The sequence below is a fragment of the Osmerus eperlanus genome, chromosome 20 (genome assembly GCF_963692335.1).
Source record: "Osmerus eperlanus chromosome 20, fOsmEpe2.1, whole genome shotgun sequence".
In the NCBI taxonomy this organism is placed as follows: domain Eukaryota; kingdom Metazoa; phylum Chordata; class Actinopteri; order Osmeriformes; family Osmeridae; genus Osmerus; species Osmerus eperlanus.
The window spans coordinates 11,081,742-11,099,477 of record NC_085037.1 but is presented as its reverse complement, the minus strand read 5'-3'; the positions used below and the strand labels follow the sequence as shown (position 1 = coordinate 11,099,477).

The following is a 17,736-nucleotide window of genomic DNA, read 5'->3' as shown; positions in this document are numbered from 1 at the left end:
ATCGGAGTATGAACTACTTTATGTTTTCCTTGGTTTCTGTTACATTCCCTGTCACTCTAAAATGACTGGTTGTCAGTCAGAAGGGGACGTGCATTGTGATTGGCCGAGAGAAGTGTCACTCAGGTCTACTAAAGGTGTTTTATGTTTAAGAAGCAGAAATTGTACCCTCTCTAGTTAGCATGCTACAGTGGAACATTCAAGCCTGATTTTTGTTCTGTGGAACATATTTTGACCAATTGGGTGACGCAGATCCAAAGCTCCAAGGTTAATTGGTTTAATTTAGCCATTCAATGCCACCATCGATTAGCCCCAGCATCCCACTTTTCATTGGAGCGTTTAGAGAGCATTACAGTGGGGAGGAGTACAGAGAGAGAGAGACTGAATGGCAGAGAGAGAGAGAGAGAGAGAGAGAGAGAGAGAGAGAGAGAGAGAGAGAGAGAGAGAGAGAGGTAATGGCAGAGAGACTGAATGGCAGAGAGAGATAAAGAGGTAATGGCAGAGAGAGAGAGAGACTGAATGGCAGAGAGAGATAGAGAGGTAATGGCATAGGACAGAGAGAGAACAAATCTTTCTGCAATTCTACCATTGCTTTGGCGGTATAATCATTAGTTATTTTATGCCAATAAAGTTAATTTAATTACATTCAGAGAGAAAGAGAGAGAGAGAGAGTGAGAGAGAGAGAAAGTATTTTCCTGCATTTAATGGGTCACCATCATAAGACCTGGTCGCTCCATCAATGAACCTTTTGAAGAAAGGTTGGGTGAATGAGAGGCAAAAATGTGAAGCGCTTTGAGGAACATTTGGGTAGAAAACATGCTACATTGTGTAGTCTGTTGATCATTGTTTAGCTGAGCATCCAACAGAGATGAATGGAGATGTTTGGAGGACATGAGGACAGGAGGATGAGGGTGAGCAGAGAGGAGGACATGAGGAGGAGGGGGAGCAGAGAGGAGGACATGAGGACAGGAGGAGGAGGGGGAGCAGAGAGGAGGACAGGAGGATGAGGGGGAGCAGAGAGGAGGACATGAGGAGGAGGGGGAGCAGAGAGGAGGACATGAGGACAGGAGGAGGAGGGGGAGCAGAGAGGAGGACAGGAGGATGAGGGGGAGCAGAGAGGAGGACATGAGGACAGGAGGATGAGGGGGAGCAGAGAGGAGGACATGAGGACAGGAGGATGAGGGGGAGCAGAGAGGAGGACATGAGGACAGGAGGATGAGGGGGAGCAGAGAAGAGGACATGAGGAGGAGGGGGAGCAGAGAGGAGGACATGAGGACAGGAGGGGGAGCAGAGAGGAGGACAGGAGGACAGGAGGAGGTGGGGGAGCAGAGAAGAGGACATGAGGAGGAGGGGGAGCAGAGAGGAGGACATGAGGACAGGAAGAGGAGGGGGAGCAGAGAGGAGGACATGAGGACAGGAGGAGGAGGGGGAGCAGAGAGGAGGACATGAGGAGGAGGGGGAGCAGAGAGGAGGACATGAGGACAGGAAGAGGAGGGGGAGCAGAGAGGAGGACATGAGGACAGGAGGATGAGGGGGAGCAGAGAGGAGGACATGAGGACAGGAGGATGAGGGGGAGCAGAGAGGAGGACATGAGGACAGGAGGAGGTGGGGGAGCAGAGAAGAGGACATGAGGACAGGAGGGGGAGCAGAGAGGAGGACATGAGGACAGGAAGAGGAGGGGGAGCAGAGAGGAGGACATGAGGACAGGAGGAGGAGGGGGAGCAGAGAGGAGGACAGGAGGATGAGGGGGAGCAGAGAGGAGGACATGAGGACAGGAGGATGAGGGGGAGCAGAGAGGAGGACATGAGGACAGGAGGAGGTGGGGGAGCAGAGAAGAGGACATGAGGAGGAGGGGGAGCAGAGAGGAGGACATGAGGACAGGAAGAGGAGGGGGAGCAGAGAGGAGGACATGAGGACAGGAAGAGGAGGGGGAGCAGAGAGGAGGACATGAGGACAGGAGGAGGAGGGGGAGCAGAGAGGAGGACAGGAGGAGGAGGGGGAGCAGAGAGGAGGACATGAGGACAGGAGGAGGTGGTGGAACAGAGAGGAGGACATGAGGACGAGGGGGAGCAGAGAGGAGGACAGGAGGAGGAGGGGGAGCAGAGAGGAGGACAGGAGGAGGAGGGGGAGCAGAGAGGAGGACAGGAGGAGGAGGGGGAGCAGAGAGGAGGACATAGAGGGGTTTGGTGCCCATAGAGAAGTGTGGCTGTCAGCAGGCCCATAGAAGTAAATGGAACATGGGTGCTGACTAAATATCAGATCACTTCTGTCTGCCTCTCTCCCTCTCTCTCTCTTTACTGCTATGTCTCTTTTTGTGTTTCCAGTTACCCTGACTCCCTCTCCTCATCTAAATCTCCCTCTCTCCCCCTCCTTCCAGCCCTTTCCCTCTCTCCCTCTCTGCTCCCATCTCCCTCTCTGCTCCCATCTCCCTCTCTGCTCCCATCTCCCTCTCTGCTCCCATCTCCCTCTCTCTCTCTCTCTCTCTCGCTCTCGCTCTCGCTCTCGCTCTCTCTCTCTCTCTCTTGTTCTCTCCCCCTCCCTCTGACAACTCCAAACAGTTAGCAGCCATAGGTCTATGTGTGCGTTCATCCGTATGACATTGTCTCTGTGTGTGTGTGTGTCTCTCTCTCTCTCTCACTCTGCCCTTATTTTCTCCTACCTCAAGGGAAACTGGAGCGGAGAGCTGGGACACGAAGGGCTGCCAGACCGTTCCCTCCACGTCCGTCCACGCCAAATGCCTCTGCAGCCGGATCTCCACCTACGCCGTGCTAGCCCAGCAAGCTAAAGACCCGGTGAGTCCCACGTCCCTACTCTTCGCTATGGCACCGGGGATAACGAGCTAATGCTAACCCGATGACCAACACGCTAACGGATTTAGACGTTCACACTGCTGAGCTTTGAGAGGGTACCGAGCCATGGAGAATATCTTGTTGATTAAATTGTTTTTGAGCTGTAGGCTGGTGAGACAGTCCATACTTGACGAGAGAATATGGCTGCATGGGTTAGAGGTGACCCACATAAATATTTTGGGAGGCATTCATGAACCTTGATGGAGCGCTAGCTAGACTATGTTTATTTTGGCTGCAGTCTCATGGAGTGTGTAGTTCTTATGGAAAGTGCTGGGGGGAGCGGATGGGCACCAGTTGTCTTATTACTCGGTATAGGGAGAGCTTTGTTTCGCTGAAGAGGAGGGGAGAGAGTACACAACACACTGGCTAATTAGCGGAGAACTGTTGAGTTGCCATGGAGATGGAACATACAGGGAGAGTTTGGAGGCGTTACATTGTGGGGGGAAAGCTTAGCTCGTGTCCTTGTGTGGCGAACAAATAAAAAGTGTTTAAATGTCTTAGCGGTGCTTTCGCGAGGAAACGTTTGGATATTTCATTTAGAATAGTCAGTTAGTTAAAGAGACTATAAATAGAGCGTGGTAGCGTCGTCGTGACGTGTGAACAGCAGGCTTCTGGCTGTTCAGGATAATGCATGTTCCCATTGTTTTATTGATCACTCTGTTATGTTGGACTAATGGACATTGAAGGACCTAGCAGTTTAACTTTGCCAAGTCCTGTGACCTGGCCCTGGCCCTGGTCCCCTGGCCCCCTGGCCCCCTGGTCCCCTGGCCCTGGTCCCCTGGCCCTGGTCCCCTGGCCCTGGTCCCCTGGCCCCCTGGCCCTGGTCCCCTGGCCCTGGCCCCCTGGCCCTGGCCCCCTGGTCCCCTAGTCCCCTGGCCCTTGTCCCCTGGCCCTTGTCCCCTGGCCCCCTGGTCCCCTGGCCCTTGTCCCCTGGCCCTGGTCCCCTGGCCCCCTGGTCCCCTGGCCCTGGTCCCCTGGCCCTGGTCCCCTGGCCCCCGGGCCCCCTGGCCCTGGTCCCCTGGTCCCTTGGTCCCTCTGTTATGTTGGACTAATGGACATTGAAGGACCTAGCAGTTTAACTTTGCCAAGTCCTGTGACCTGGCCCCCTGGCCCTGGTCCCCTGGCCCCCTGGCCCTGGTCCCCTGGCCCTGGTCCCCTGGCCCCCTGGTCCCCTAGTCCCCTGGCCCTTGTCCCCTGGCCCTTGTCCCCTGGCCCTGGTCCCCTGGCCCCCTGGCCCTTGTCCCCTGGCCCCCTGGCCCCCGGGCCCCCTGGCCCTGGTCCCTGGTCCCCTGGTCCCCTGGCCCTGGTCCCTTGTCCCCTGGCCCTGGTCCCTTGTCCCCTGGCCCCCTGGTCCCCTGGCCCCCTGGGCTCCTCGCCCTTTCCCCTCCTCTTTAAAAGTCTTCCCTTTTCCTCTATGATCGTTTCACTTCCTCTCCTCTTCTCTCCCTGTCTTTCCTCGGCTAACCATCTCTTTGTAACATTGTTTGTTGCGCTCTCTGTCTCTCTCTCACGCCGTTCCCTTCTACTGCAGACACTGCTCACTATCAGGAAACCGTTGGTTAGCTTCATGTTTGTTTTTCTGTTTGTTGTTTGTTATTTGTTTGTCTGACAACCATTAGAGTGATTTCTGCAGCGGTCTTATGGACGCTTTGTTAGGCCGCAGCTTACCTTGCACTTATAGGGAGGGAGGGAGGGAGGGGGGGAGGGAGGGAGGGAGGCAGGGAGGGAGGGAGGGAGGGACTTACACAACACAACACAAATGTAGCCAACATTTTCTCTCTGTCCATCTCTCTCTCTCTCTCTCTATCTCTCTCTCTCTCTTTGCTGATCACTACAAATGTTTCTGATGTGTTTTTCACACCATCCCCATAGGTACGGTGTGTGTGTCCCACACAAGCGCTACTGTGTGATGTACGATGCACAAGCCCACTTTGAGCCATTAACAAGCTGCATAATGCATGTGCTAAAGTTCCCTGGTACAGCTACTGGAGGGGGGGGCACTGTCCTCTCAGTTTCCAGTCTTCTCAGTCTCCTGTCCTCTCAGTCTCCTGTCCTCTCAGTCTCCTGTCCTCTCAGTTTCCTTTCCTCTCAGTTTCCAGTCTTCTCAGTCTCCAGTCCTCTCAGTCTCCTGTCCCCTCAGTCTCCTGTCCCCTCAGTCTCCTGTCCTCTCAGTCTCCTGTCCTCTCAGTCTCCTGTCCTCTCAGTTTCCTGTCCTCTCAGTCTCCTGTCCCCTCAGTCTCCTGTCCTCTCAGTCTCCTGTCCTCTCAGTCTCCTGTCCTCTCAGTCTCCTGTCCCCTCAGTCTCCTGTCCTCTCAGTCTCCTGTCCTCTCAGTCTCCTGCCATCTCAGTCTCCTGTCCTCTCAGTCTCCTGTCCTCTCAGTCTCCTGTCCCCTCAGTCTCCTGTCCTCTCAGTCTCCTGTCCCCTCAGTCTCCTGTCCTCTCAGTTTCCAGTCCTCTCAGTCTCCTGTCCTCTCAGTCTCCTGTCCTCTCAGTCTCCTGTCCTCTCAGTCTCCTGTCCTCTCAGTCTCCTGTCTCCTCAGTCTCCTGTCCTCTCAGTCTCCTGTTCCCTCAGTCTCCTGTCCCCTCAGTCTCCTGTCCTCTCAGTCTCCTGTCCCCTCAGTCTCCTGTCCTCTCAGTCTCCTGTCCTCTCAGTCTCCTGTTCCCTCAGTCTCCTGTCCCCTCAGTCTCCTGTCCCCTCAGTCTCCTGTCCTCTCAGTCTCCTGTCCTCTCAGTCTCATGTCCTCTCAGTCTCCTGTCCTCTCAGTCTCCTGTCCCCTCAGTCTCCTGTCCCCTCAGTCTCCTGTCCTCGTGGGCATGCGGTCAGGCTGCCCCCCCCCCGCAGGGAGGGATCACGGTGCAGGATATATGTGGACAACTCATCAGATAACTCTCACTGGGATGTAAAGCAAAGCAAAAGGTCAATAAAAGATGCTGAAAATAAAATGTTATTGTATTTTTCCATTTAGCTTTTCATTTTTGACGTTTGGTTTTGTCGTCTTATTTGACCAGATAACAGCAAGGTCTTTAACCTTGGAGGGGTTTTTAAATGACTTTTTTCATCAGAAATTTGATGTAAAAAAAACTATGAATACATTTAAAAGGATTTTTTGGCATCTTCAATCTCGTAAGTTAAGGAGCTTAACCCTTGTGTTATCTTCGGGTCATTCTGACCCATCAGTCATTGTGACCCACCGTCGTATTGCGACAGATTTACCGCATACAAAGACAAAGTGAAGCATTTTCTTTTAACCGTTGGGCTGTCTCAGACCCCCCACATTGCAAAGGTTAAAAGAAAATTATTTTAATTTGTTTTTGTATTGGGTAAAATTGGGTAAACACAACGATGGTTCGTTATGAACCTTTGGGTCATGTGACCCGAAGGCAGCACGAGGGTTAAACCAGCATCATACTTTGGCCGTATGTGAAGCCCTCAATAACATGCTGCAAACAGGGCTAGACAAATACAATGTGATCATTCCAGTTCAATGGAAGATACCATCCCCAGTAGCAAACGTCAATGATGGCTTTGACCTTCACACTGGATCGGTCAATCCAACACCTCCTAGCTCCACCGTGTTCCCTGTGGATCGGCCCTGACCCGTCATGTTCCACAGCGTGTGGACACTGAAAGGGAGTAGCCAGCGTTGACGTGTAAAGTGTGGCGTAAGTCACCAGACGTGCTTTACTGGGGCCCATTAAACCATTAGCCTAGCTCTGAGGCCTGGGAGGTGTAGGTCAGCATCAGTGATGAGGCAACGTGGCGAGAGCTGCTTTTTCTCTCTTTTCTTTCTCTCTCTCTCTCTTTCTCTCTCTTTCTCTTTTTTTACTCTCTAGTTTTAAATTTGTCTCTCCCTCTCTTTCTCTGCCCTTTCTCTCTCTCTCTCTGCCCTTTCTCTCTTTTTCTCTCTCACTCTCTCTCTGTCTCAGACTGAGGTCAGAGACAGAGAAAGTCTTATGACATTGTTGTGAGTGATACATGTTTTACCTACTACATGTAAGGAGACAAAAAACACTCAGTAAAATATAGTAAATTTACATTTACATTTCATCCATACAATCACAGTATTGACACGGCATACATACGTATGTTTGGCCAACACGCACTAACGCAGAGGACATGGAGACCGTATGTGAGACATTTGGAGGATGGTCCAGCCCCCACACGTCTACGTAAGCAATCTCTGTCAGGTCTGTGTGTGTCTTGGAGCAGAGCAGAGCATCTTCTCAGCTCTCGCAGCTTATCCTGGGCCACAGGGCCGGGCATGGCAGGGGAGGGGAGGATTAACCCCCATGTTTGATAGAAAGGGGAGGGAGGGTGGGACGGAGGGACGGAGGGATTTAGAGTTACTGCTGCTATTATAGGTTGTTTACAGTGGGGCGAGGGATAGCTGGCTAATCCTGTTTTACTCCCCACTGCTGAGGAAGGGGCTGTGTGTGTGTGTGTCTGTGTGTCTCGGTGTGTCTGTCTGCATGTGTGTCTCGGTGTGTCTGTCTGTCTGTGTGTGTGTCTGTGTGTGTGTGTCTCTTTGTGTCTGTCTGTGTGTGTGCTTGAAGTGTCCAGAGAGACCCTTAGTATTGAGTCCAGACCAGATGTTTTTGCTTTGAAGAGAGATAGAGAAGGAGTCTGTTCAGGCATATACTGGGGGCCTACAAGCCCCACAATCCTCTTAGACGCATTGCCTTCCTGAGACTATGGGGAGACTATATTGGCACTGAACTTTAAAGCTACGCAGTATGTGCGTGCGTGTTTGTGTTTCAGATGCAATACTCTGGCCTCTAGATTCTGTCAATACTGACTTCAGGACATCTGGTCAGCACACACACATAGCGGTAGAGCTGGATGGAGATGGACAGACTCAGACGAGAAGGAAGAGAGAAGACATGAAGGAGAAAAACAGACATGAAAGAGAGGAGGACCAGCCAGGAGATGAACGACAAAACAGGAAGCTTCACCAAACGAGAGAGAGAGAGACACAGAGAGAGAGAGAGACACAGATAGACACAGAGAGAGAGAGAGAGAGAGAGAGAGAGAGAGAGAGACACACACACGCAGGCCTGTTCAGTGTGTGTGTGCTACTGTAACACTGTCATGAAGCCCAGGACGGATTAACAGACAATACAGATCCCCTGATACTGTTGGCATGCACACAAGTCCACACGCACACACATTGTGAAAGCTTACCCTGGAGGACCGGCATGTCTTGCATGTTAAGAGTCTCTCTGGCAGGCTGTCTGAAGGACAAACCCCCACCACCCCCTCTAGGGAGTGTGTGTGTGTGTGTTTAGACTTATGTCACCCCGAGCAGTTGTTTGTGTGTGTGAGCGCGCCCGTCCTTCAACACTTATCACAGGACAGACACACACACACACACACACAGGTGAACAGGCACTGTCAATCTTAGCATTAACGTGTTTCTAACATGTTTCCTTCTCTGTGTATATAGTTGTCTATCATTTACTCTGTCCTGTCCCAATACCGTACCACTGACTCACATCAATATGTAAATGCAGGATGCAAATACTATTCAGTGTAGTCCTTTCAGGCTGGTCCTATCCTGTACTGTGCTGTAGTACACGCAGATGAAGCAGGATCAACAATAATACACTGCTTATTCATACCTGCTGGATTACTGAGGGGGCTTTAGCTGAAGAAGGTGGAGGATGTCTGTTAGAGGCTGTACAGCCGTGGCCAAAAGTATTGGGAGCGACATACATTTTGTGTTTGCAAAGCTTGCTGGGCCTTGGCATAAAATGACTGCTAACATAATTTCAGTAAGTCATATCGTCAGCACAGGGGAAAGTGTGAACTAGTTCTAGTCAGGTGAAATAACTGTATCATTCTGATTGGATTTTAAGAGCAGGTTGATTGCTGTAAAAGAGGGGACTATTTGCATATTTTGAAAATGTTCGCCCCAAGAAAACTGAAATGTGCCTGATTGTATTCCAGTATTCTATAGAAACATGTTAAAACATTTTCCTCAAATACTGAACCAGCAAACTTTGCTAAAACACAACATTTGGCATTGCCAAAACATATGGTCACAACTGTAGAAGGTGGAGGAGGTCTGTTAGAGGCTGTAGAACGTGGAGGAGGTCTGTTAGAGGCTGTAGAAGGTGGAGGAAGTCTGTTAGAGGCTGTAGATGGTGGAGGAGGTATGTTAGAGGCTGTAAAAGGTGGAGGAGGTATGTTAGAGGCTGTAGAAGGTGGAGGAGGTCTGTTAGAGGCTGTAGAAGGTGGAGGTCTGTTAGAGGCTGTAGAAGATGGAGGTCTGTTAGAGGCTGTAGAAGGTGGAGGAGGTCTGTTAAAGGCTGTAGAAGGTGGAGGAGGTCTGTTAGAGGCTGTAGAAGATGGAGGTCTGTTAGAGGCTGTAGATGGTGGAGGTCTGTTAGAGGCTGTGGTTTGTCGGGAGAGGCTGTTGCAGGAGTGTAAAGGGGAGGTGTCCCGGGGGGGTGAACATAAGGCTGGGGGCCGCAAGGCTGAGCTGCTGGCTGGATGAAGGAGATACGGGTGGTGAAGGACACTTAGACACGAACACTCACGCAAGCCCTCAGGTGGGGCGTGTGGGCTGGCAATACTACAAGGAAATGATTACATCACCGTTTTACTCTTCTAGAGACAAAGAGTTTGCCGGAAAGGCAAAAGGGGATATTTATATGTAGGAGACAGGCAGAGAAAGATTGACTTGCAGAGATGTGTGTGTGTGTGTGTGTGTGTGCCATAAGACAGGATAAGTAGGTTAAACTTCATAGCCTGAAAATAGCTGCATTCTCCACTGAGAATAGGCCAAGACTCACACTGTAATCTGTAAGCACACACACGCGCACACGCACAGACTGTATACATAAGTTGTACGGTACACCATCAGCCTGAGGCTACATTGTCTCCCATGGATCTGCCTTAAAGATACTGTACACAGCAAGTGTTTGAGTGTGTGTGTGATGACTAGCTGAGGTCATCGACATTTTGACCTTGACTGAAATATCATCCTCAAACAGAATTACTTTCTCATACCGTTTCCTTTTCATTTAATCTTGTTCCCCCCTTCCTTCTCTCCCTCTGGTGAACTTTGTGCTCTCTATATAGAAGATGGGTTAGTGAGGACCTTTGTCTGCTTCTGTCTCCCTGACTTTCACTGGTGAAGAGGTTTGATTGGACTTAACTTCGGCAGTATTGGTTCTGCAGTATTGGTTTTGAGGGGTTTGAAATAGTTGCTGCCTCGAATCAAAGATAGACTGTACCTCCTCTGATAGGTCAGAGAAGATGCAATGCTCAAAGGGAGGTTTGGACTCAGTTCTGGGCCAGTTCTTTTTCTCTATCCGTCTGTCTGTGTTTCACTCTGTTTCGCACACACACACACACACAGACACACACACACCCAACTCGTTCTTTTCCTCAGTCATGACAGGTGTGTGCGTGTGGTTGTGAGGGTTTGAGGTTGTGTCCAGGTGTGTGTGTGTTCAGGTGTGTGTGTGTGTGTGTATGTACAGTGATAGGTGTGGCCGAGGCAGGTCAGCGCAGTCTCCACAGGGGGTAAATCGAGGGGGATAAAGAGTGTGTGACTGAGGGCTTAAAAGGCGGCCGAACCTTCAGCCTGTTCTGGACACCGCGGGGGGTCCTCATAATGGCTCTGTTCCTGCACGACGGGCCAGTTCCAATCCACCTCCTAGGACTCGCCCTTCCCTTTGTTTGGCTCTAAAATGACCGGATGGATACAGTTTTCAGAGTATATGGTTTGTCTTGTAAATATAGCATGCCCAGTTGAACCCCTTTAGCCCGGCAGTCGGATCTGCGCTGTTGTTTACGAAGCAGACCCTGAGGTGTTAAAAGCAGGCGCCGCTTTGGCATGAAAAGACTTGTTCTTTAGACACGTAGTTTGTCTCGAGTGCTCAAACGCGTGTTTTAGAGGGCAAACGGCAGATATCGTCGTCTTGGTTGCCTGGATACCGAGTGGATGGGATTGGAGGCCATCTCTAACTAAACATGGTGTCATTTCTTAAGCAGCTGTGTGGGTCACACCGAGATGGGATTGCCTCCAGGTTAGGGTCGGGGTGGCAGGAAAACAGCCCTGGCGAAATAGTCGAGGCGCTGTAGACCTGGAGCAAGGCTAAGTTTCATAATTGGGGTCAATAGACTTATTTAAAACAGATGTCACTCCACCCTGTAGGGCTTGTGTCTTAAAGATGGGGAGAGAGAGAGGAAGGGAGGGAGAGAGGGAGGGAGGGAACTGATGTAGATATGTGTTGGTTGCTCTATATTACTGAGGTATGAGAGGCCATCTGGCTGTCCTCATTCACCTGTCTGACCAGTTTCTCTTTCTCTCTCTCTTCCTCTGTCTCGCTTTCTGTCTCCCTCTCTCTGTCTCTTTTCCTCTCTCTGTCCTCTCTGTCTCTGTCCATCTCTCTCCTCTCTGTCCTCTCTTCTTGTTCTCTCTCTGTCTCTCCCTCCCTCCCTCCTCCTCCTCCTCCTCCTCCTCCTCCTCCTCCTCCTCCTCCTCCTCCTCCTCCTCCTCCTCCTCCTCCTCCTCCTCCTCCTCCTCCTCCAGGACATGGGTCCCTCCACCATGCCCTCCGTGCCCCTCATGGTGGGCTGTGGGGTCTCCTGTACCGCCCTGCTCATCTTGCTGCTCATCTACGCTGCCTTCTGGAGGTGAGGACACACACCCCCCCCCCCTCCATCCGTGCCAACCACACACACACTTCATAGCCTTCCTTGGCGTGTCCAGGTCTGGTGGTGTGTGAAGAGCCAGCGTCACGGTGCTCCACACCAGATTAAGAGCCTGTCGAGGAGGGGGGACCAGCCTGTTCTGGCTGGACAGCGGTGCGACCCCCGCCAAACCTCCAATTAAGCCTAATGGAGAATTAACTGGGAAGGATTAACTGGGCCTGTGTGTGGATCTGGGAGAGAGAGAGACTGGCAGGAGCGGTGCTAGTTAGTTAGTTAGCTTAGCATCACACTGGCAGGAGATGTGCTAATTAGCTTAGCCTCACACTGGCAGTAGAGGTGCTAGTTAGCTTATCCTCACACTGGCAGGAGAGAAGCTAGTTAGGTTAGCCTCACACTGCCAGGACAGGTGCTAGTTAGCTTAGCCTCACATTGGCAGGAGAGGTGCTAGTTAGCTTAGCCTCACACTGGCAGGAGAGGTGTTAGTTAGCTTAGCCTCACACTGGCAGGAGAGGTGTTAGTTAGCTTAGCCTCACACTGGCAGGAGAGGTGTTAGTTAGCTTAGCCTCACACTGGCAGGAGAGGTGCTAGTTAGCTTAGCCTCACACTGGCAGGAGAGGTGCTAGTTAGCTTAGCCTCACACAGACAGCGAGGGCCGATCGTGGTGAAGGATAGCGGATAGGATTGCTCACCTCGGTTCTTCTCGTTTATTCTGGTTTCCGTGTTTCCCTCCGCGTCCCTCGCAGGTATATCCGCTCGGAGAGGTCGATCATCCTGGTGAATTTCTGTCTCTCCATCCTGGCCTCCAACATGTTGATTCTGGTGGGACAATCCCAAACGCTGAGCAAGGTGAGTGAAGGACAGACACACACACTGACACTGACACCGAACACTCCTTCGTTCCTTCTCATTCTCCCACTCTCCCTCTATCTTTTAACATCATCATCTTAACTCACACCACCTTCTCTCCCCTCCCCTCCACTCCCCTCCTCCTCTCTCTCTCTCTCTCTCTCTCTCTCTCTCTCTCTCTCTCTCTCTCTCTCTCTCTCTCTCTCTCTCTCTCTCTCTCTTTCTCTTCCCTCCCTCCCTCCTTCCCTTCCCTCCCCCCTCCCTCTCCCCCTCCCTCCCTCCCTCCCTCCCTTCCCCTCCCTCCCTCCCTCCTCCAGGGCCTGTGTACGGTGACTGCTGCCTTCCTCCACTTCTTCTTCCTGGCCTCGTTCTGCTGGGTGCTGACGGAGGCGTGGCAGTCCTACCTGGCTGTGATTGGCAAGATGAGGACACGCCTCATACGCAAGCGCTTCCTGTGCCTGGGCTGGGGTGAGAACACACACGCGTGCAAACACATGCACACGCGTGACGGTGATTAACACCCTTCACACACACACATCGATCAGGAAGGACACCATTTCCCTCTGCGACTCTGTCCCTAGTCCTGTGTCAGTCCTGCTCAGCATGTAGAACGACATGAGGACTTGAGTCTAAAAAAAGGGATGACAAGAAACAGGATAAGAGGATAAGAGAAGCTGGGCATAGCATGGGTCCCACGCCAGCTAGATCCACGGAGATATGGAAGCAATTACAGCCCCTGATCCCTGTTCATTTCTGCCCGCTGACGATTCAGCTATCTGATCTGTCAAGTCTTAGATGCCCTTAGCTGATACAGGACAGGGGCCTTGGTCTTCAGACGGGGAGATGTGGGGGAGGTGGTACGGTCAGAGGCAGGGGGAGAGGATGGGGGGGGGGAGTGGGGTTGGGGAGAGGAGGAAGGAGGAGGAGGGGTGGGGGGTGGGAGAGGAGGGGGGAGGGAGGGAGGGAGGGAGGGAGGAGGAGGAGAGAGGTTGGGAGAGAGGGAGGTGGGGGGGGAGGGAGGGAGGTGGGGGGGGAGGGAGGTGGGGGGGAGGGAGGGAGGGAGAAGGAGGAGAGAGGTTGGGAGAGAGGGAGGTGGGGGGGGCGCAGCACTCTTATCAGTCGCAGTGATAGTTGCCATGGTTACCGGAGATGGCGTGTGTGCGTAAAGGTAGGGTGAGGTCCTTTAAAAGGCATGGTTATTATTTAATTGAAATTTGCCTCCTACCGGTTAGCACCGAGCCCGACACCCCACATCTTTCGGTTAAAGTGCCTTTTTGGGTGTGCTCAAGCCTTCGGCGAGAGCACAACCTTTGTTCTCTCACATATATATTTCTTTATTTATTATTGTTTATTTTCGCCCCCCTAAGGATCAGTCAATATTTGGACTACATACACAACGGCGGTGTCAAAAGGTTCGTCTTGGTAGCGATTGCGTTGGTTGTATTTTTATTTACGTTAGGTCAATTTTTACACCGGTCTGCCAAATTTATTCGTTTTGATTCAACGATGAGGCTGCCCCTTGCAGGGGAAATGAGAAGACATCTATTTCATTCTACACTTCACTCGTATTTTCAGTTGTAAATGAGCAGCAAAAAAAAATGCTTTTAAATCTATATAATCTTTATAAATAATAAGTATGCATTTTCATATAAAATATACAGAAATCAGTTGTAAAAATGTCATTCAAAAACGGACCCCTGTGCAACCGACGCAAGCAAGCACACCCTACAATTTCCCCAGAAATTGTACCCTCTCTAGTTCTAATTGCTTTTCGTTTGGAGCAGTAATCACAGCTCGGTTAATTACATGAATATTTCAGAGCCAAGCTCATTAGGGGCCCTGCAGATTTCTCTCTCTGTGTGTGACACACACACACGCATGTGCACACACACACACAGACACATACACACTCACACACACACGAATGGGTCAGTGGTAGCCCAAGGTAGGACACACAGCTTCATGTATATTGCAGAGAAAAACAGCTGAGGTGCATTGTGGGAACAAACAGAACATGCACGGACAGAATCCGTCTTCTTCTGTGGTCCTAGCCTCTTCCTGTGTCCGGGGCTAACATCCTGTCTCGACCCTCCGTGCACAGACAGGAGAGGTCTTAGTCACACTTGGTCTGCTGCTCCCCTCAGCCAGCAGGTCACGCTCTCAGGCTCCTGGAGGAGAGAGTGGGACCTTTACAGGCCAGAGAGGCTTCCTTGTCTTTGACGTCCTAATCGTCTCTCTCTCTCTCTCTCTCTCTCTCTCTCTCTCTCTCTCTGTCTCTCTCTCTCTCTATCTCTGTCTCTGTGTCTCTCTCTGTCTCTCTCATTGTTATTCTGCCCATTCCCCTCCACACCTCTATTTCTCCTCTCTCTCCGTCTCTCGTTCTCAATCTTTTTCTTTCTCTGTCGATATCCCCCCCCTCTCTCTCTTGCACGTTATGCTCTCTCTCCCTTTCTTTCTCTCTCTTCAATCTGTCTCCCTCCCTCTCTCTCCCTCAGGTCTCCCCGCTCTTGTCGTCGCAGTGTCTGTAGGTTTCACCAGAGCCAGAGGCTACGGCACTCCTAACTAGTGAGTACAGCTCCCCACACACACACTACCTGACATCATCCCCACACACACTACCTGACATCATCACCACATACAAATCACATATCAGCATTTTCACATACAAATTGCATGCCATCGTAGCATACACACTGCATGATTTAAACCCCCACGTGACCTCAGTACAAGATCCAAAAGCCCAGAGCTCGCTCGCTCTCTCAGAATAAGTAAGGCTGGACTTTATCAACAGTTTTCACATTTTGTTTTTTAGAGTTCTTTAATCTACCACTTAGACAAACAACTCATTTGAGTCCTTAATTGCTAGTTTTTCTAGGAGAATCATTGGTTGCGTTTCTCACACTCCCAGGGAACAATAAATAAGAGCGACTAAATGGAGCCCAAATTATGTTGCACAAAACAGAGTCAAATTTAACTGCATTGATTTCCTTTTCTTCCCCCTTCTTTAAAACAACATTTTCATCTTCTCCCCCTAGCTGCTGGCTGTCTTTGGAGGGCGGCTTACTCTACGCATTCGTCGGACCCGCCGCTGTCATCGTATTGGTGGGTTTCCACAGTCACTTGTCACTGTCTCTTGGTCCATCTGACTGTCAACACACACTTGTTTCAGAAGGCGGGCCCTCCTAACCCACGGACGTGACTCACTAGGTAGGGAAAAGAGTAAACCGGAGCTGACCTCAGTTTTACCCCACACCAGAGGTGAGCTGTACTAGTTAATTGGAGAGCTCCCGCAGTGCATCAACGCGAATGAGGACAGAACAAATCAAACAAATACAAACAAAATAGAATTCCGCCGCGTGCCGCCTACAGCTGGGGTATCCTCCCGCCCTCCCCTGCCCTCCTGCCCCTCCGCATCCTGTCACATGCGCCCCCGCCTCGGCCGGCCCCCCACCTCACTTCCTGTTTCCTCCTCTGACTCATCGATTGACCTTTTCACATGCAATCAGCCCAAACGGCAGCGTGGCCTCCCGTGAGCGGAGCAAGCACTGCTCTGAGTGAACACCCCTGCGTTGCTCTGAGTGAACACGGCTGCGTTGCTCTCCTGAGCGGAGCGAGCGCTGCTCTGAGTGAACACGGCTGCGTTGCTCCCATGTGGAGTTAGCGTGGGGAGAGCGACCATGTCGCTCCGTCTTCACAACCCTCGACCCCGTCGGCTGTGGTAGACAGTGTTACCAGCAAGAGCGCCAGAGTAAATACGCTCTTTCAGTAAGCTTGATAAGCCCAGGCAGTCTATTAGTGATTTGTTTGTTTACGTGGATTTGGGGGTGTGTGCGTGTGCAAGCCTGCTTGAGAGCGGAAGACATGCAGGACTTCCAACAGGTGGGGGAGTGTGGGTGTGTATGTCCCTGCGTGTTTGTCCCTGGTCCCCTCATGTTGTGGTTGGGGCCACTCGAACAAACAGCTGTAATTGAGAGTGGTGCATCGGAGAGAGAACACTAGCCTCCCTGTAGACCAGAGTCTAATTAATGGAAATATAATGAATCTGGCCCTGAGCAAATAGCAGAGCGTGGCCCGTCTGTCTCCAGTGCACACCGACATGACTGGCATGGAAATGGTGGTTATGCACGCACACACACACACCTGCACACACACACACGCCGCAGAAACATCTGTTAGCATCACAAGAAAAGGGTGAGATACCTGGGTGGAGGGAGAGAGGGGTGGAGGGAGAGAGGGGCGGAGGGAGAGAGGGGCGGAGGGAGAGAGGGGCGCAGGGAGAGAGGGGCGGAGGGAGAGAGGGAGAGAGGGGCGCAGGGAGAGAGGGGCGCAGGGAGAGAGGGGCGGAGGGAAAGAGGGGCTGTTGGATCAGGATTAGGAGTGAAAGGTCACAGCCAGGGAGATCTGAGAGGTTCCTGACTGATGGAGTGCTCACATGGCAAGACTGGTGTGTGTGTGTGTGTGTGTGTGTGTGTGTGTGTCTGTCAGGGAGCCCAGATGTGTCAGGCTGATCTGTCGTTTAGTGGTATAGGGGTCATGAGAGGGGGTAAGGCATTACGACTAAGTCTCACACTGTTTACACACACACACACATCGCCCTGACTGTGTTTCTCCTCCGCAGGTGAACATGTTGATTGGCATCGTGGTTTTCAACAAGCTCATGTCTCGAGATGGAATCTCAGACAAGTCTAAAAAGCAGCGAGCAGGGTAGGTGAAGCCTTCACACACGCACACACAGGCACACACAGGCACACACACGGACCATACACCACTCACCAATCCATACAGCCGAATGGCCCTCAGGTCAGTCCGGTACTGTGAAAAATGACAGATAAGAAAAAGACTGTGACGCAGAAACAGAACGCGTTCCTACTTTACACTCCAACTTGCCTGTCACATGGTAAAACACACACACAGACCTGTACACACAATACACATGCACCCACAAAACATCAACATTGTACCAGCCAGGTTTTCTCTCTCTCAAGGTTTACATTTACATTTAGTCATTTAGCAGACGCTCTTATCCAGAGCGACTTACAGTAAGTACAGGGACATTCCCCCGAGGCAAGTAGGGTGAAGTGCCTTGCCCAAGGACACAACGTCAGTTGGCATGACCGGGAATCGAACTGGCAACCTTTGGATTACCAGGCCCGATTCCCTCACCGCTCAGCCACCTGACTCCCCATTTTCCATGTTTTTTTCATGATATTCCTAGGGCACAGAACACATTTACACATCAAAACACATGAACATGCATATGATAATCGATCGCAAGTTCAGATTTAAATATGACCTAGTAAACAAATGCTCATGCACACACTCGTACACACACACATTTCCGGCCTTTTGTGGCTAATTCCATCAGCAGTTGGATTAGCA

The 17,736-nt window shown here is 51.4% G+C and overlaps 1 protein-coding gene across 1 annotated transcript in view; it reads left to right on the top strand.

The window, feature by feature from the left end:
- adgrb2 (adhesion G protein-coupled receptor B2) overlaps positions 1-17,106 on the top strand; it is a 113,786-nt gene extending 96,680 nt beyond the window's left edge. The window contains 7 exon segments of the mRNA XM_062446087.1: positions 2,663-2,789; positions 11,390-11,493; positions 12,255-12,357; positions 12,675-12,825; positions 14,853-14,922; positions 15,393-15,459; positions 16,976-17,106. Of these exon segments, the coding sequence (XP_062302071.1) occupies positions 2,663-2,789; positions 11,390-11,493; positions 12,255-12,357; positions 12,675-12,825; positions 14,853-14,922; positions 15,393-15,459; positions 16,976-17,065 (712 nt within the window). The 3' untranslated portion in view covers positions 17,066-17,106.
- Positions 17,107-17,736: the final 630 nt, after the last annotated feature.